Below are 21,028 nucleotides of genomic sequence, written 5' to 3'. Positions count from 1 at the left end.
TGGCAAGTGCAAGGCACTGAGGCTATGCATCGTGCATGTCTCATCCCAAACCAAATGTGGTTTCTAAATGACACTTTTTTGCAAACCACCTGCATTGGATTGGCTACTTCTAAAAAATTAAATGCTCCTTCATTTCCTGATTTGGGTGAATTTTCCCATTGGAATAATTATACCAGTACTTCCCTGAGTGACTTACAAGCTCTGTTTAGAAATTCCTCTTTTAATGTTTCTAGCATTAATCCCGAAGGCTGGTTGCTATGGCAAAAAAGTGCAGATTGCTGCCAGGACCGTTTTCTGGATCTGACCCCTGGCTATACAGTGGTTGTAGTTGATCCCCGCTTTCAGACTCAACATTCAGTCACCACCTATTCTGTAGGCAAATTGTGCCAGAGTTGGCTCAGACATTCATCCTTAGCGTCTGTTAAGCTGCATTTGTCCAAACTCACTGACACTGTCTATTTAAATGATTTTGTAAAAGGCCCTGCGGGTGGCAGATCTAAAAGATGGATATATGCTGCTTACAATGAGGTTTGGAAACTGTCACAAATTGAAGCTGCTTCTAGGCTTAGAGCTATAGATCAGGCCAATTTAGAAAAAGTGCTTGCAGTTGTAGATAATAGCATTAACACCCATTCTTCCCGAATTTACACTCTAGATAATATTGTGTCATCTGTGGTTGATATTGTGCAAGAAGATGTTGCCGTGTTGTATCATGGGCAAAATCAATTGCGTTCTGTTATGCAGTTTACCTGGACTTTACAGATGTTGAAAAATGGCCGAGTTCCACGGGATTACATGAACACAAGTTTATTGTTTCTGCCTTTCAATTGAACTGTTAAACAGTAATTTATGTCAATGAAGGATGCCACGTTTTCACTGTTGCATATTGAAAAGTTAGAACCTTTGCCTTTTTCAGTAGCAGAAGCCAATTCGGCGGTTTGGCTCATCCACAGGTTAAAACCTTTGCCTTTTTCACTTCTCAAATTCGAGTCCTGCATGAAACATTATGCCATAGACAGACTTGAGCCCCTGGGTGGAGCTTATCTTCATGAAGTATGGAATCTCCCATTCACGTATAGATGTTTGAGGGATGGTAAAGAGGTTTTTTTAAATGGCGAAGATCGCACCACAACACCAGATCATACAGTAACATGCAGAAATCTTCAATTACACAGCTCTTGCAATCAATGTGCTTGCACTAAATTTAGCGTGTCTTCTGAAGGGTACTCCGGTTCCGGCCATTACACCAACATTTACATTGCTTGCTAACGGTAGTTATTTATTACTGAATAATGAAGAGTGTTGTGGGATGCACGCTGACCTTTGCTTATATCGTTACTGTTTCCCAGTGTGTTACTTGCTGCAAGAACGTGTTGTTCCCTCCTCCGCATGGCAGGCTTGATGTTTCCATCTGGCCCTTGATTCTGACTTTGAAAGCAGAGTTCAACAAGATGAGCAGAATAAAAGCTCTTTTGTCCCAGAAGGAAGTCTCCCTTACATCTGCGCGTGAGACATTCGTCCTTCACATTGCAAATACTCGTACTGAGGTAAATGCTTTATTAAATACTGACCTGCCCCTGTATTTGGGTGCTTTGATTCACACATTCTTAAATGCCTCGTCGACTACAGGCCTAGCACACTTTTTTAAAGTAGTATGCTCTGGCCTTGTGACCTCATTTCAGAATATATTTGGTGTGATCCCTGCATTTATTCATTTGATTTTTTTCGAGTGTCTTTGGAGGGTTCCCCTTGCTCCTGGTTTTAGGTGCCGGCATTCTGTTGCTGTATTGTTTGTTACAAAATGGATGCACAGTTTGTGCCCCACGGCGTTCTATCCCGGCTGCCCCATCTTCGTAACCAGATGCTAGAATACTTTGGATCGCTGCCTTTGGCGACACTAAGTGTGGCGTATGGTTTAACTATCCGGTTCTCTTTCTTCACTTGCGTGCAGCCTGTTTTCCATTGCCTGGATTGTGATTTTGAATGGGCCCTGGATTTGTGTTTCTGCATCACGGTGTCTCCTGACCTGGATTTTAATCTACTAATGAGTTCCTTAGTTGCTCATGAAATAGATTGTTCTAGTACCAGGATTATGGCCTGCGCAGCGGCACATGCGGTTCTAGGCAATTGGGACATTTGTACCGTGGCCAAGGACTTTCTGGATCGCAGTTATCTTGAAATAAGCCCTAGTTGTCCTCTGATGGTGCTAGAGGCTCAGGCAATCTAGGAAAATGTATGTTCTATCCCTTTACTTGATTGGATGGCTGAAATGTTCACGGATGGTAACAACCACTTCCTATTGGAGGCGATTGCGACATATGGTGCTTACACGCTGTTGGACTGAAGTACAGATTTTTTTTTTCTGCTTCATAGACACGTATTGAACTCGTGAATATTTTCCTTTTTCAAGTCCTCACTTTTTCTTTACATGTTTGATGTCTTTTTTCACACCATGGCCACGTGTGTTTGTTTTTACTGCTTTGATTATTTCAAATCTTGTTTCCTGTTCTCAAGTTTGGCAAAATGTCTGAACTTGGTACTGTCACATTCTGTTTCATTCGAACTTGAACTCTGCGTTCTGTGAAGTTTGCCCTGAGTGCTTTGTGTTCCCCGAACATGAGGGGGGGTTAGGAGGGGGGGGGGTAGTGTAGTGTGGTTTATGGGCCTCTTTTTGCGTGCATGTTAAGTTAGCATGGCTTATTAGGAGTTTAAACGCCATTTTACCTTTTGCTGCTTAGCTGTTTTTGCAGAGTTAGCTTTCACGAAGGTCTACACAAGGGAAAAGGTTTGTTTTTCGACATCTCTAGACATACATCGTGCTCCCAGTCTGTACAGTGAGCGCTGAGCCGCCAAGGTTATCATAACGTGCGAGCCTGTTTATCGGCGTGTCTGTGTAACACATTCTAGACACAACATTTTGGCAGCTGCAAGCCGAGTAGGATTCTGGCACCTTTATCATAGCACACTTGCCATATTTTCACACACTTGGAAGATTCCAGGCATGCAGAGAGACTAACCGGTCCTGATGTAGTTTACACTTACTGAATGGACAGGTAAATGGGGTCCCCCTAACAAAGCTCAAGAGACCTATAGTTTTATAATACATAGTTCCTAGATAAGGGAGGGTGTTTAAACTAGGCGCTTTCTATCACCTGTTTGCACTATTATTGTAATATGATTCCTCCTTTTGTATTTGCTGACCATATTATTTTTAATCATATGTAAGCTTATGTTGGCTAAAATACTGCGCTTGAGATCACGTTGTTAAAATAAATATTTTAACCTTAACGTGTCTCCTCTTTACTCCTGTTGTGGACTGTTTTGAGAGTATAACAAAAGAGTGTTCTCGCTTCCCACCATTCCTGAGATGGTCTTAGTCACATGTTCTAGGTTGCCTAAGCATTGGTTTCTTTGCTATAGGACGAGGAGCTAATGTGACACTGATTGCTAGTCTGGTAAGGGATTTTGGGTACTAAGGTGAGTTTTTGGCACACCCTAAATCACTGAGGTCCTGAGTCTATGTGCATAGTTCTGTGTCTGAGCAGAATCCCTGTAACAGAACAAGAGACTTTGGCCCATTTTAGATCTTTGGACCCTCAATCTCTTCCTCAACAAGAAGTTCAAAATGCTTACTCTGGCTCGGGTTTTGTGTACCTTAGACCAGGAAGACTGGATAGTAAATGTAAATGTAAATGTGGGTGTACTTGTAAAGCGCACTGCGACTCCATGGAGTATCCTGGCGCTGAAGACCGCTGGGGAACCCGTCCTGGTTTTCCCTGTGAGATGGTCCCTTTCTGGGTATCTCCAAGGTGAAACCAGGCATCCCCGGCGTCTGTGGGGGGCCGTTGTAGAGATGAGGCAAGCTTAATGCCCAGAGTTGCCGAGTGTGTTCCCTGGCTAGAGTAGGCACCGAGGCGAGAATTATCAAGTCCGTTTTGACCCTGGTCCACGACCCTGCCGCTTCGGGAATCGAACCCTGGTCCCGGGCCGTTCTCTGCTTACGGGTCTGCCGCCTCTGACCAGTGAGCCACACCACTCCACTGTAGCAGCAGCAGTAGACTTGTAGGACGCGTATTTTCACATTCCCATCCTGCCGAGCCCAGGCGTTACCTGCGGATCAAGGTAGGCCACGAGCACTTTCAGTTTACCAAACTCCCTTTCAGCCTTACCAGTACCCCTTGAGTGTTCACCAAGGTGATGGCAATGGTTGCAGCTCATTTGCGCAGATTAGGGGTGTCAGTCTTCACCTACTTCTACGACTGGCTGTTCATGGCGTCCTCGCCCCAGGCAGTCGTCGCTCACCTTCAGACTACGGTGAACCTCTGGCATTCGCTAGAGTTATTTATAAATGTGCCAAATACACACCTGACTCCTTCTCAGATTCTTCCTTTCATTGGGACCCTTCTGCACATAGTGCAGTTTCGGGCCTATCACCCCGAGCAGCGAGGCCTGGATATTAAGGCTATGATTCAGATATTTCAGCCTCTATCCTGGATTTCAGCGAGCCTGACTCTGAGGCTGTTGGGCCTCATGGCCTCCTGCATCCTGTTGGTGAGACACACCAGATGGACATGAAGTTTCAAATGGCAAAGCATCGGGGAAATCTCACCAATGTGGTTCAGATCTCAGTAAGACTTGCAAAGGATCTGCAGTGGTAGTTAACGAACCGTGATTGAGTCAGCGGCAGACCTCTCCCCCGTCCCCCAGCCAGAGGCCATCTGGGAAAGGTGGAGATCAGGGCACTGGTCTCCGGCAGAGATGGAGCTCCACGTAAATGTATTGGAGCTCTGAGTGATTCAATTGGCATTTAAAGCATTTCTTCCTTCTGTCAAAAGGAAGTTAGTGCAGGTGTTCACAGACCCCACCATCACCATGTGGTACTGCAACAAGCAAGGCGGGGTGGGGTTGTGGACCCTTTGTCAAGAGGCTCTTGGTCTCTGAACATGGCTGGAACAGCAGGGCATAACCCTGTTGGTTCAATACTTGGCAGGGTCTCTGAACACCAGGGCGGACAAACTTAGCCGTCGATGTCTAGCGGATCACGAGTGGCATCTCCAGTCGGAGGTGGCACAAGGTCTTTTTCAGCAGTGGGGAGAACCTTGGTTAGATTTGTTCGCCTCCGAAAAGAACGTGCATTGTCAGCAGTACTGCGCACTGGAGTTTCCAAGGCAACTATAGCTTGGCGACGCCTTTCGCTGTGAGTGAAGCTCAGGTCTGTTGTACGCCTTTTCCGCCCATACAACTCCTGCCCATTGTTATGAAGAAGATCAGAAACGACCAGGCCCAAGCCTTTCTTATGGCTCCGAACTGGGTGGAGAGAGTCTGGTATCCAGAGCTTATGAGAATGAATGTCGATCCTCCGATCAGGCTGCCCCTCTGGGACGATCTTCTGTTGCAGCAGCAGGGGAGTGCTCTCCACCCGAACCTGTCATCACTGCGCCTCCATGTGTTGAGATTAAGCATCAACAGTTGATAGCTTTTGACCTTCTCCTGAAGTCTGTAACGTTATTCTGGCAGCCTGGTGGCTCTCCACTAAGACGTTATACGTCTGCAGTTGGCAGAAATATATATTATACCTTAAAGAAAGGTCCATTAACCCTCTTTCTGCTACTGTCCTTTTATTCATTCTAACCCTTGCCTAGCAGGACTCTGCGTTGGGAACTCTTAAGGGTTATCTTTCTGCTCTGTCTGCTTTTTTGTGGCTGCCAGACCAGCCCTCTCTCTTCAAATCTCCTATTGTAAATAGAGTTCTAAAAGAGCTTGTCCACTTATTTTCACCCATGCCCTTTGATATGCCACAGTGGGACCTTCATTTGGTCCATGCCTATCTAATGGGTGCACCATTTGAACCTTTGCACAATTGTCCCCTCCGGCTGTTGACCATTAAACAGCCATATTAGTGGCAATTGCATCTGCCGGGAGGGTGAGTGAGTTGCAGGCATTATCATGCTTGCCTCCTTATTTTATGTATTTTCCGGACAAGGTGGTGCTGTGCACCAGGGTATCTTTTTTGCCAAAGGTTGTGACCCCAATTCTATCTGGTCAGTCCATCACTTTGCCCACCTACTTTGCCCCCCGCATCCCTATAAGGAAGAGTAGCGTCTCCACCAACTGGACCCAAAAAGAGTGTTGTCGTTCTACCTTAACTGCACAAAAGAGTTCCGGGTGGATTACCAACTCTTTGTGGGGTACATGGTAGCAAAGAAGGGAAGGGAAGTGAAGAAAAGCACCATCTCTCGCTGGGTCGTTCTCTGCATTAAGATTGGTTATACCCTGGCAAAGAAGCAGCCCCCTGGGGGATTAAGGGTCCATTCCACCAGGGGAAAGGCTGCAACTATGGCCCTGACTCAGGGTGTCCCTATCCAAGACATCTGTCAGGCAGCGACGTGGGCATCTTTGCACACATTCGCAAAACATTACTGCCTTGATGGCAAGTACACCGGGACGAACATTTTGCCCGTTAACTGTCCTGCAAGACTTTTTTTAAGTTTAGGAAATTAGTCCGCAACCCACCCCCCCGGATGGTATGGTTCGGGTATCTAATTCGAAGGTAAGAATTCTTCAGCTAGACGTCTCTATCAGATGACCTCTACCGTATTTGCACACAACTACGTCAGTTACTTTGTGTCTCTGCACTTCTGGCATGGAAAAAATTAAAAGTACTGACGTTGCGTGCCTGGGTGGCGTCTATAGGCACCACGACGTCATAACCGACTTTAACAACGCCGACAACATCACACAGAGCTGAATGGAACCCTTCGATGTCGCGCGCAAGGTCTATTGCTCAGCAAATGTTTCCAGATCCAGCTTGACACCTGGGAAATTCAAGGGTAAGGAATCTACTACTAGATAGAGTCTCTACCAGATAATGCATTACTGAAGGTAAGTAACTTGTTCTTTAAGGACTCAGAACTTAGAAATTGCTATTTCTAATGTACAGACATGTCTATTCAAAATACTGATTTGGTAAAAATAGCATTTGAAAGTAATGAATCACTATTAAGGAATCAGTAAGATTCTCAAATTGCGAATAGCGCACACAGCTGGTGATTGACAACCTCACAAACAGGAAGTGCATGCTGCATAGATGACTGGAGAGCAGAGGGAAAGGCATACTTTTATTAATCTTACTCCATCTATATACATCCGATGCCACCCACTCCAAAATCTACCTAAAATGGCAAGCCAGGAGCCCAGCAAAGATGAGGGTGCAAGAAAAAGGAAGCATATATTTTGTGACATAGAGTTAGAAATTCAAGAATGTTTTGTTAATAATGAAACATTATTTGGCAAAGTCTCTTTATTTGTGCCAGAAGCCGCCGAAAGGAAGATATCGCTTATTATTCAGGAGAAGATAAATGCCATTGGTGTCAAAACAGCAAGCATAGAAGAAATAATCATTTACTATATAAAAGATGATGGCAAACTGTGCCCCATACGGTTGGACTCTATTTACTATGGTATCCCTGATGCCCACCTTCCTGGGTTAACTGACTCCAAAATCCTTAATGGTACAAACTATAAAGAACGAAATATGCACCGTACTATTGATCGCAATCCTATATAGGCATCTCAAAATACCAAAGTAAAACAGAGAAATTAACAGCCCGATTCATGAAGCTAAATTGCGCTCGCAAAGGGCCAGATTCTGAGAATCTGACCCTTTGCGAGTGCGATTATTGCATTTGGGATTCATCATCCCAAAAGCAAAAATCGCTATTTGCAAAATCGCATATTTGCGAGGAATTAGATTTAAGGAATCTCTATAAGAGATTCCTTAAATGCAATTCATGAACCAATTTTAAATTGCGAATTCGCAATATTTGGTCGCTATTTACCACGAAGTCTGACTTCGTGGTAAATAGCGAAAAAGTAGAAAAAAGCACTTTAGTGTATTTTTCTCTGTTGCATGTTACACACACACATGTCCTTTTGGACATGTGTGTGCGCAACACCTGTGTAAATTTGCATTTCAGGGGTGCTACAAGGTGTCCTTTGGACACCCCTGGCACCCTTGAAATCGCTATCTTATTTGCGATTAGCTAATTGCTAATCGCAAATAAGGAATACTCCCCGTTCATTCCTATGGGCATTTAGGCCCATAGGAATGAATGGGGAGTATTCCTTATTTGCGATTAGCAATTTGCTAATCGCAAATAAGGAATGTGCAGGAATCGCAATTTATTTTGCGATTCCTACATGAATCCCGTTTTGCGAGTCTGTAATAGCGATTTCTTATGAATCGCTATTATAGACTCGCAAAACAGGGCTTTGATGAATCTAGCAGAATGTCTTAGTCATCTCATCTTCACATTATACAGCTGATTCCATGAACACGTTCTGTTTTCTTAAAAACTGTTCTTTATAACATTTTAAATCAATATTCAAGGGATAAAGCCAAGGTTGTTTGTCCTGTATCACAGAACTCCTTTTGGGCTCTCAACAAGAAAACCTATACAAATCCATACCTAATGGTTACACGCACACTCTGGTTCACTACTAATACGAGCAGGCTATCTCAGGTTGTTTTGTTCGTTGCCATGGGTGCATGGGTACTGAGTGCTATTCTGTTTCTCTCACTAAGGTCACGTTTAGTACCTTTTGCTTGAGGTCAGGGAGCCAGGCAGGTTCAGCTCTTCTCTCAGGATGTTACTGTGCCTCTGTGGTTCTCTAATCCAAATATCTCTTCTCATGTTCTGTCAGACCTACTACGTCTTTCATTATTGACCTCCCTCAGTGATATGCCACAATAACATGTTTGGCCTACATCCTTTTTGAAGACTCATAGAGAAGCTCTAATTGATCTCTTGACTTCTGTTAAGTCACCTCTGGACTTTGCACCTTGACCTCACTAATCGTTCTGCAGCCTGGTCCGCGTCAGAAATTGGCTACCTACATACTGAATTCAGTAGACTTTTCTTTTCCCCTTTAACTTTTTGATATGTTTTGGATGTGTTCCTTAATGGGCTAGGATGGCATCTTTATTAATCCCCTCAGAATAGACCTGTGCTCTAAACATTTATTTTGTGGACACAGTAAATTCTACATCCACTCTTAGAAACGTGCTTTCCTTTGACCCCTTCATGCATTCTCTAAATGTTGGCTAGCTATGTGCTACACAAATAGCAAATACATACATTCTGCTGGTGACCCGCTAGTGAATGATGAAGCAAGGCTTTAACGCTTTAAAGGTCCACTTCTTTCCTTTTATTTTTGAAGATCTGTTTCTTCAGAAAATTCCTTATGAGCTCCCTGCTTCTTCTACCCCTCCTGTTCTTTCGGTGCCGATCTTGCGCCGGCTTGTGTTTGAGAAGTTCTCAAGTGTGCTTCTAGAACGACAAATTACTCGGCAATTTTGAAGGAAAGAGAGCCAAATACTGTCCTTGCAGCTGCTGCTTGTCAATGGTGAGACTCCACTAGTGACTCCTGGATATAAACCTGCATGCTGTGCTTACTTTCTACTGAAAAATGCCCACTGTTTCAAGATGTGTGAAATTCTGCTATTATTAATCTCATTTTGCTATCTTTGTTTCTCTCTCTTTCCCCTATGTTCTTGGAGCCATTCTTAAATTGTACTCTGGTTATTTGGCCCTGCTTGATCTAACTTTAGATAGAAGAAGGAACACGCATGTTCATTTTTTGTGGTCCCCAACATAATTCTCACGACTTTTGGAAGGTCCTTTTGGAAATACACCTGTTGCAGCAGTACTACTGTCACTGGAGTTCCTCCTGGGAGGTTTATATTTTGTGACGGGTGTAGTCTGTTAAGTTGTAGCTGATTAGTAATCCTCCCATGAGTCTAGCGACAGGAGGATTGGATGAACCAATAAGTGTAAGTTGCTGACTGTCATTCTAGGATCTAAAGTTCGAAGACCCCTTTCCTCCTCACAACCCTTTGCCTCTCCCTTGCCTATATCTCTGTGTAAGTGGAGATCTGGAAGCTGGTGAGTGTAGTGCATGGGTGTGAATGTTGTATGCCCTGAAGCCTCACGCCTCAACAGGCCCATGTCCTGGGCAATGTGGACTTAGACATCTAGTACAGGACTCTAGTAAGTAACTTGCATGCTAGTCTCCATAGAGCCTGCAATTGATTATTAAGATTGTTATTGGTGTTCAAAGTGATTAAAGCACTTCTTTGTATCCACCTTTAGTAAGTTCTTCCAGCATTCTTCTTCCTCCTAAACCCACATCACACTATTTTTAAATAACTTCCCTGTCTGACTGTGTGCACTCCATCTTTACATAGCTAGTGGTCTACCTATACTGACCTATGTAATTTTATACAATGTATTGGTAAGTATATGTGCACAATTGAAGTCCTTGACAGTTGTGTCAAAAGAAAAGTTGGAACCTGAGTGATATGGAGGCAGCTGTTTTATTGTTCAAAATATGTAACTCTCTGGTATATATCACTCAAGTAAGGGATACAACTCATGGTACACAATTTAAATCTGAAGTTTGGCAGAGATAGGATAAGAGATGCCAGATGCAGTTTAATGATATCACAAAATGAAAGAATGTTTCTATAGATCCTCCTGGGTCTTATAGTGCTGAATTAATGTACAGATTCACAATATTTAAAGTCCAATACTAGACCCTTTTCAATGGTATATGGAAAAAAGTAATGGAACTATTAGCTATATGGTTAGTACTCTAGTCTTATCTTCAGATGGGGCGTTTGTAATAGAACTAATCTCCCTTATGGGAGTTTACCCTTCTTCTTGCTCAGGAGCTTGTAATGTGAGTAAAGTCTCTTTTTTGTGCTTTTTATTTCTTGGACAGATTGTCAATGAATGTTGAAATCTATTCATTACCAAATTAATGTATAGATTAATGTCTGGTCTTATTCCGATTAATGCATATAATGAATTTACTTGAATCTTTTATTAGTAAAAGATTTGAGAAGGTAACACAATGTCTCCTCAAATTTAAATCTTTACGATTGGTTATAGTAGTTATAAATAAATTTAAAATTTCTGCAGTTACCGGAAAGCAATTGTGTTCATAAAAGTAGTAGTATATTACTGGAATTGACAGTCCTACCCTATGCTTTTTCTCTTAGGTTGAGCGAGGCAGTCCGAAAAGTTGCTTTCTTTTCTTGGGTTCCATCTTGTGCAGAGTCAACTGGCTCAGTGTGCTCTCAGATGTCTGGAATCCTACACCATCACCAGAAACACACAATATGATCAACTGCTTGCTTTTCATGATGGTCTTCCTGGCTAAAGAAGAACAACTTATAAGTGAACCAGTGAGTTAACATTATTACCATATGTGTTTGATCAAGTTTTTGGTAAATTATAACTGTTATGTTTTTCTCCTGAAAACCCTTAATCCTAACTTTTAATTCTATGACTAAACTACCCTTACTGGATTACTGCATCGCTGCTATATGCAGATAGCCTACAAATTTAGGGTTGAGATTATGAAGAGATGTTTTTCACTGCAGAATGCTCCCTTGCATTGTAAGGATATGTTTTCTGCCACTATTCCTGTACTTGTTCTGCCTCTCTTCTATGGCTCACCCGATATGTGTTGGTACCATGTAGAAGACTATTTTCTGACAACCAGACAGACTCTCATAGACATCTTTAAGGCTTAGCCCAGATTAGGCCGAATTCTTTCCCATGTCATTGAGCAACAGCTGTGGTAACAGACTGTATTTGTTATGTTTATAGACCCCAAGCAGAGTTTTTTAAATTCCTAATGCTGTTGATTGATGGAATACCTGAGGATTGACTAACATGGACAAGAGGTGCTGGCTAGGGTTTATCATATTGACCTTGTTGACTGTGCTTTTCCGTATGACTCTGATTGGCTATCTGATAGAGACTACTAGCCCCAGATTCCTTGCCTTAGAATTATCCTGTCAGACTGGATCTGGAAACGTTTTTGTGAGCAGCACACCTGTGCACAGGTAGATGTCATTGTTCAGCTCCTCGTGGCAGTGGCGTCCACGCCAGATGGGACGTGCATGGTGCCTATATAGGCGCCACCCCAGCACACCAACGCCATTTCTTTTCTTTCTGTGGCAGTCAGCTCAGATCCAGGAAGAGCTACCCCTTAATCAATTTTTGACTAGCTTTTTTTCAACATTTTGTTGAAGTCTTTTAAGGTCTTACCTCCTGGTGTGGTAATGTCATAGAAGAAGGCCGGCTTCAAGATCCGCACCCTGTCACTGCTCGATGACGGTGACCAACCTGCACTTTGTATGACTTTGGTGCCTCAAGCTTTTCCCCGATCGAAAGGTCTGCTCCGATTGCCACGCCATGAAATCACTCAAGTCCTGGCCGATCGACATGAGACACCATGATGATCCAGATCCTGGTCGAGTGGAAGGTTTCAGGAGCGGACACTGAGTCCAAAATCATCGTCAAACTCGAAATCATCAGGACAATTGGGTAAGCCCCACTACAAGAAGAAGTCAAAACGTTCTTCAACTTCACCTCATCCTCAGCAGACAAGGCGAGAGAGCGTCGACCCTCGAAGCCTGGCTCTGCGTTTGAGAAAACGATTGGGTCATCTCCACGCCTACCCGAGTTTTGGGAGTTGGAGCAACCCCCGCCCAACTACTCTATGAAGCCATGAGCCTCATATTTGGGTGGCCTGTTCTCTCCGGTGTGCCTTCGGGCCCACAGGATCGGGAGGCCCCCTGCTGGATCAAGCCGGTGGCTCTGATCCCAGTGCCAGTTGGCCCCAAAGATCTGCACACAGAACCGGATCAGCACAGGCCCGCCATCTCGACCTTCCTGGGCACTGGTCCTGAGGCTGATTACCAGGTGCTGACGGCGCCACTATCCCCATTTATATACCCGACTCTGCTGTGGAGCAGGAGGACCATCGCACAGTGCTGACTAGAGCAATGCCTTTCAGACCGGAGCCTGAGCCTTATTCTTATGGGCTAGGACTCAGGGATGGAATGGTAGGGGTCACTGGACCCTGATAGATCCCTGCTATACTATACCAACATGAACTGGTGTGAGGATTTGACAGAGGCTAGCTGACTGGATACCTCTTCAGATACTGGCATGATTTCTCACCCTGCCATGGCAACAGAGGAGGAACCTTCATTCACATTTGTGGTGAGGAGGGCGGCAGAGGTCCTGGACCTTAGCTTGCCCTTGGTGGCAGTCAAAACTAACACCTTGATGGAAGTGCTTCAGTCATTAATGTCCCTTCAGAACTTCTTCTTTTTTTTAACAAAGCACTTACTGATATTCTACTTGGGACCTGGTCCAAGCCCAACATAGGGGCTCCTGCGAACAGGACAATCACCCACTGCCCACTCCAGGGTACCACAAATTTCTCACAGAACATCCTACCCTCGAGAGCTTGTTGGTCTAAGCCTCCACCTCCCACGTAAATTCTTGCGCATTCCCAACCGCACCACCGGATCAGGAATCCAAGAAGCTGGACTACTCCAAACAATCAATCAATCAGGGGTTTGTAAAGCGCGGCTGCTCACCCTTGAGGATCTCAAGTCGCTGAGAGACATGGGGACGGGGACTGCTGATCCAATCGGGTGCGGAGGTTCAGTCAGAGAGCCATATTTTGTGGTTATTCCTGAACTGGGTCAACGACGTGTATTGCCTGAGGTGGAGGGGTACGGTGTTCCAGGTCTTGGCAGCAAGGTATGGGAAGGATCTTCCTCCGGTTCTGGTCTGAGGACAGGGCGAGTTGGGCGGAGCAGAGTTGTCTGGCGGGTGTGTGGAAAGCGAGGCTGTGGTTCAGATATTCTGGTCCTGCGTTGTGGAGGGCCTTGTAGGCATGTGCGAGGAGCTTGAAGGTGATTCTCTTGTTGTTAGGGAGCTAGTGGACTTGTTGGAGGTGTTGTGTCATGTGGCTGTAGCGGAGGATGTCAAGGACCTGTCTGACTACGGTGTTCTTGGCGTTCTGTAGTTTCCTGAGCTGTCTCTGGGTGACACTGGCGTAGAGTGCATTGCCGTAGTAACGTTTACTGGTGATGAGTGTGTGGGTGACCGTCTTTCTGGATTCTGTGGGAAGCCACCTGAATGTCTTTCGAAGCAGTCGGAGTGTGTGGTAACAGGATGAGGATACTGTGTTGATTTGGCGGTGCATTGAGAGCGAGGAGTCCAGTATGATGCAGAGGTTGCGTGCATGTACTGTAGGAGTGGAAGGGGTTCCTAGTGCGGCGGGCCACCAGGAGTCATCCTAGACTGAGGGGGGATCCCATGTCTTGTCCGAGTTGAACTTGAGGCAGCTGTCTTGCATCCAGGTAGCAACTGCCTTCATTCGTTGTGAAGGTTGATTCTGGCGGCTGTGGGTTCGTTAATGAGAGAGATGATCAGCTGGGTGTCGTCAGCGTAAGACACGATGTTGAGTCGTGGCTTCTGACAATGGCAGCGAGGGGAGCCATGTAGATTTTGAAGAGGGAGGGGCTCAGGTAGGAGCCCTTCGGGCACTCCATAGCTGCTCTCTGTAGGTTCTGAGAGGAACGGGGGTAGTCTGACTCGCTGTGCTCAGCCAGTCAGGAATGAGAGGATCCAGTCCAGTGCCTTGTTGCGGATGCAGGCAGTGGGAAAGAAAATGTTTTCTTCCACCAGGCTGGCATTGCAGTCCATGAACACCACATTCCTTTTAGGCCGCTATTCCCACGCTTTGTGGGGTATGGTTGCACAGGTACTGCTAATGGTTTCAGAGGAGGCCCGGACTGAGCTGTTGAAGTAGAAGCAAACACCGACGTAGGGTTAAAGATGTTTACTTACAGAGATGCAAGACTCAACAGGGTCCAGTTACCAACTGCTATGTCTGGAATGCTGTGGTGACAAACAGGCATTCCATGACCTAGCTGCATTCCATTATACATATCACCACACTTATCCCCCTTTTCAAAAGCATACCAGTTACATCAACTAAAAATTGAAGCAATACACTTAACTGAATACCCTTGTCCCTTAACAAAAAAAACAACTATATACATGAACATAGCACAAAAGAAGCTTAAAGTAAAAGGTTTGACACTGCACAATAGTGGCAAGGTTTACTTGCAGACAAAATCTTGTAGTTTCTTGGGAGCACACCTAAAGTGAATGCTTCTTCTTGCATTACCATTTTTGTTCCCCTTAGAACTCTACCAAGCCCCATTTCTCTATGCACCACCATCCTCCTGGTAGCTGGGATCCAGAGCGATGCGAGCAGTGCTCCACCAGTTCCCATCTGTTTAACCAACTTCTTTCTTACCAATATTAGTCAAGTCAGACTTGTGTTGAGCATCAGCATTAGAGCAAAGTAGTTTGACCATCCAAAAGTGAAACATCTCAGCTGAAGCTTTCCTTCCACCCATCAGCTCGAAAGGGCTTTTCCCAGTTAACCCCTTGTGTAGTTGTGTGATAAGACCAAATTAATTCCTTAATAGCCGCACCCACATTCATGTTGCGTTTATATGTAGGTTGCTTTGGGGGTGATAGAGTGTCCTAATGTGCTTGATGGCACACCTATCCAAAAATGATATCATCTCAACTGAGGTAAACTGAGCTCCATTATCAGTTGAGACTTCACCAGGGAATCCCTCACTAGTGAAGACTTCCTGAAAAAATTTGATAACACACTTGGTAGTGGGTTCGCTAACCGATTTCACTTCAACCTACCTGGACAAGCGACCAATCATGACAATGAAATATCCTAACTGATTGGGTAGGATGTGGTACGGTCCTAGGAAATCCGCCCCTACGTGCTACCATGGTTTGCTTGGGCACAGTATAATCGAGTCAGTCAAACAATCTATTTTCAAAACTTTGTCACTCAGAACACATTTTGAGCACCATCTCACACACTCTTAAATTTCACCATCAATCTTTGGCCACCAAAATTCCTCCCTTACTTTCCTCTTAGTCACAGTTGAACCCAAGTGACCTGAAATTTAACAGTTACATAATTCTTTGGCGAAAGCATAAAGGTGGAATAAGATTACCACCTCATGGCAATTTATCCCCTTCTACAAATAATTTGCCTGAGACTTTTGAAAATACTTGCAAACTCTCTGATAAACTTCGCTCTTTTGGCCAACCAGACTTGACCCTGTGTATGACCTTCAACACCACATCTTCGTCACCAGCTTTTATTAATTCCTTATCACTCTTGCAAATACAAACTTCACCAACATAGACTATAAAACTTTCCTCATTTTCTGACTCCCATTCGTACTCAACAGAGTCTTCAGTTGGAGGCTCGAAAGGAAAGACAATCAGCCCTCCTGTTTCGACCACCAGGTATGTATTCTACAGAAAATGAGAATTCCAGTAGTCTGGCAGACAATCTGGCAATTCTGGCAGTAGAACATTTCAATTTGCTCCCCGAAAGAATATTGACCAAGGGACAATGATCAGTCCATAAAACAAAAGGCCTTCCCCACAGGTATACTCGAAATCTCTCTACACTCCACAGACACACCCCAACAATTCCTTTTTAGTAACGGAATATTTGCGTTCTAGTTGACGCAAAGTTCTAGAGGCTCTCACGATTACCATTCAATTGCATCAGTACCGCTCCCAACCCATAATCACATGCATCAACTGTGACAACTGTTTTTCTCCCTTCCACAAAGGATTGTAGGGCAGGTGCTGAGATTATTTGTTGTTTGATATGTTCAAATGTACTCTGACATTGTTCAGACCAGACAAACTCTGCCCCCTTTTTAAGCAAGATCTTGAAACATTCGGTCACATTTGCAAAAGTACGCAAAATTTGGCATAAAATTCACATAGATCTAGGAAGGACAACAATTGGTCTTTGTTTTTCAGTGCTGGAGCATCCCCAATGCTTTTGACCAAGCTGCGTTTGGGTTTAATATCACAATCTGAGAACTCATGTTCAAGGTACTCAATTTCCCTGGTTTTTAGAATGCATTTGTCTTCCTGTAAGGTTGCACCCCTTCTACCCAATACACTGGACATCATTTAAGGTACAGTTTTGTTCCTCTTCAGTGTTTGAGAAAATGTAATGTCATCTCGAAAAATTGTGAAATTTAATAATACCAGCAAACATGGCAGACATTAACCTTTGAAAGACTGCCGCAGCGGAAGCTATGCCGAAAGGCACCCTGCAGAATTGAAACACCCCATCTGGTGTTACAAACGCAGTTAAATGGCGAGATGATTCATCAAGTTCAACATAGTGGTAGGCTGATCTTAAATCCAGCTTGCTAAACCAACTGGCCTGGCCAGTTTTCGTAACTATAGCCTCAATTCTGGGTAAAGGGTAAGTGTCTACCTATATGGAGCGGTTGACACATCTTAAGTCCACACACATACGAAGTTCATCTGACTTCTTCACTAAAATAATGGCAGATAACCACAGGGTAGCCCGGTCTTTTCAATAAGACCTTGTGCACACATAGCTCTCAGCATTGCGCAAAGATCCTCTCTCCCACTAAGACGTAGATTGCATAATTTGTGTTTCACTGGAGATGCATCTTGCCTAACTTTAATAGTGTAAACGAAATCTGACATTTTACCTGACTTGTTTTGAAAGACATTACTAAACTTCCTCACCCATGCTTCTTTGTAACCACAGACCGATCCTAACCTATTTTTATCAATTAACACAAGTTTATCGAAACCTGGTCTAATGGTGATGCCAAATTCAGCTTGGTGGACCCACCTAAGAACATTGATGCCCTTTCTGGCTACATAAACATTCCCATTGATTGATTCACCAAGAACACTGATGTCAGCCCAACAGAAACCAAATTAAGTCCTCTCTGCTCCCTTCAAACACCACTTTTAGGATATCTGGGGGATGTAGCATTTTATCAGACTAAGAGCCATATGTATCAAACCCTTTTCCCATTTGCAAATGGCCAGATTCTCAGAATCGGCCCGTTTGCGAATTGGAAAAAGCCTTTTGGGATGTATCATCCCAAAAGGCCATCGCAAAATAGAGAATTGCAAAATTTGCGATTCTCTATTTTGCAAATGCAATTAAGGAATTACAAATTGCTATTCCTTATATGCAATTCTGGAAGCACCAAAATTTGCTATTTGGCCTTAGGGATTGCAAATTACCACCAACTTCAAGTTGGTGGTAATATGCGATTTTCTTTCAAAAATTACTTTTTTGATTTTTAAAAGTGCCATATGTCGCACATACATGCATTTAGGGCATGTATGTGTGAAACATTTGCACACATGCATATTTCATGGGAGCAACAGGGAGTCATTTTGGCAGACTTGCAACCTTGAAATTGCATTCTCAATTTTCGATTCTCTAATTGGTAATCACAAATTGAGAATGTCTTCCCATTCATTCCTATAGGCCTCCTAGCCCATGGGAATAAATGGGAAGGTATTCCTCTCATTTGTAAATCTCAATTTGCGATTTGCAAATAAGGAATATGGAGGATTCGCAAAATGTTCAGAAAATGCTACATACATTGCTTTTTGCGATTCTCTAATAGCAATTCGCTAAAAATTGCAATTTGAGAATCGCAAAACTCTTTTTTTTGATACATATGGCCCCAGGATTTAACACATTTTTCTTGAGAAATTATGGTGATGCGAGCACCCGTATCAACTAGAAGTTTGATCCCATGCCTATCTATGATGACATCAGGATCCGCGCAATGCGTGTCATCATCCAGATGAACACTCCTACAGACCCTGTAAAAAAGCCCCAACTTTTCACATTTTTTACATTGTTGACCCTGTGCAGGACAAAATTTAAAAGATGAAGCATGAGATGAGGACCCACATCTGTAGCAATGACCAAATTAATTTTGTGCTGCGTTAGTTTTGAATGTGGCTTTCGGTTTAATGTAACTGAGAACTACTAAGTACAGCTCCAGAGACAGAAGTCTTGGCTAGAGATTTTTCTAACCCCTTTGCATCACTAGAAGAGCCTTCAATGCCTTTGGCTATGGCTATTGCTTCATCTAGTGAAAGATTTTTGCAAGTCAAAAGACGTAGTTGCATTTTATTTTAAAAGCACCTAGCTACTAATTGAGCTCTGATTCACTCTGCCGTGAAGGTATCAAACTCACATTTAGCAGCCAACATTTTTAATGCTGTAATGTATGTGTCGATTGTTTCGGTGGGTTGTTGAGTTCTAGTGAAAAATTTGTACCTATGGCCTACCATATTTTTAGTCTTGGTGAAATACGTATTGAGTTGGGCTACTGCTGTATGAAATTCATCTAGATCTTGCTCTTCAGCAGGAGCATGCTCAGGTAAGTGATCAAACATGTTTTGTCCTTCAACCCCCAAGTAGTAGTACATCCGACTCTTTTTCCTCTCCGGTTTGAACTTTTGACCATCAATCGCACCAACATAAGCTTTGAAAGATCATACCCACAAGTTCCCATTCTAGTGGTGACTCACCGGGGTCTTGTAAGATAAGTGGTGGTGGTTGTACACTCTGCATGGTGTGAATAGGAATAGGAAAATATGAAAATAAAGATGAAAAATAAAAATGTTTTCTTAAGTGAGAGGATATTTATAACTGTGTAGTGCTTTACCACGAAAGACTTGAAATTGTGTTGAGCTTTCTTTCAATACTAGTTTTTCTCCAATAATTGCTGTACGCATCAGTGAAAAATGCAATGTGCACTCATATATCAAGATAATAGGTTTGTAGCTGTGCGCATCAGTAAAGAGCACAATGAGTACTGGGAAGCGGTTGTAAACTGTAATATGGCCGCTAAAAAGACAAATAGAATTGCTTTTATGTAGCTGTGCCCATCAGCGAGAAACACGATGAGCACTGTGACGATGGCTGCTGTGCCGTGTCGGGTGCCTTCAAACATGAGTATTGGTCTTTGAACAGCTGTGCGCATCAGCGATAACTGCAATGTACTATGAAAGTAGTGACGACCCATTCAAATATGGCTGCTGTACGTGGGCAAGCACGTCGCGTCATGTCAAGGAGGTGACGGGAAATGAAAACACGCCAGTCAGGCACTCAAGGCAACCGTGCTCATGCAGAATCTCGTGCTATAAGGACAGCAGAGCAGAGTGCTTCGAAACAGCAGTTCCTCGTGTTGAAATGAACGCTGACAGGAGAGAGAGGTAAGAATGGCAGAGAGTGTCCTTGATAGCTGTGCTGGCTGTCCTCAATGGTTATCCTGGCCCCTGTTGCTTCTGCGAAGTATGTCACGTATCAGAGTTCAACCCGTTGCCAAAATCTTGAAGTAGAGGCGTACACCGATTTAGGGTTAAAGATGTTTATTTACAGAAAAGGAAGACGTGCCTCTCTCCACAGGGGCCAGATAGCAACTGCTGTGTCTGGAATGCCTTGGTGACAAACAGGCATTCCATGACATAGCCGCATCCCATTATACACATCACCACAGCTCTTCCAGGCAGTTGCCGATGGGAGGCATGCAGATAAGTTCACCAGTAGATGTCACTGGACACCACCGACTCACTATGGCAGAGCAGTTTTGTCGACAGTGGCCTTACGGCTCCACGCCTGGATGAGTACTACTGGCTCCTCTGGAGATGTCCAAACATCCCTTATGGATATGCCTTTTGATGGCTCCCTTCTCTTCGGAGATGAGATGTATTATGCACTGGAGTGTTTTAAGGGCAGCAGAGCTCCAGCCAGGTCCTTGGGTCTCTCCATTGCCCGTCATCACCCCTAATCTTCCTTTTTCTCCCTTCCAGCGCATCCATAGCTGCCCAGCCACCACGGTGCGCAACCTACCCAGCCTCTGTGTGGCCGAAGAAGCGGTACCCACAGACAGCCAGAGATAATGTCAGTCCAATTCCCTTTCGCCCCCGACATCTGCAGTTCCCAAACTCTGACAGACTGCCCTCTTATCACCATGGGCACTCAGTGGGGGCAAGATTCATCATCACCTGCCCTACTGGCAGTGTATAGCATAAGATTGGTAGGTTATGCTGATTGTCCAAAGGAGCTACTCCCTCCCCTTGAAGACTACCTCTCTTCCCATTCCACCTGCTTATGATAGACGGACGGAGGACCACCTATCCCTTCTCCACAAGTAAGTGATAGCTCTCTTGGCCAAGCGAGCCATTGAGAGACTGCCGATGGCAGAAGTAGGCAGTGGTTGCTA

General features: G+C 44.2%; 1 protein-coding gene across 1 annotated transcript in view; it reads left to right on the top strand.

Moving 5' to 3' along the window:
* Positions 1–21,028, top strand: part of EPG5 (ectopic P-granules 5 autophagy tethering factor) — a 682,187-nt gene that overhangs the window by 564,689 nt on the left and 96,470 nt on the right. The window contains exon 37 of the mRNA XM_086960335.1: positions 11,063–11,248. Coding sequence (XP_086816461.1) covers positions 11,063–11,248 — 186 coding nt within the window. The remainder of the gene's footprint in view (positions 1–11,062; positions 11,249–21,028) is intronic.

This window comes from Lissotriton vulgaris, chromosome 3_1 (assembly GCF_964263255.1).
Source record: "Lissotriton vulgaris chromosome 3_1, aLisVul1.2, whole genome shotgun sequence".
Taxonomy (NCBI): Eukaryota; Metazoa; Chordata; class Amphibia; order Caudata; family Salamandridae; genus Lissotriton; species Lissotriton vulgaris.
The sequence above is the reverse complement of the archived record's forward strand: the minus strand, read 5'-3'. Positions and strand labels throughout refer to the sequence as shown.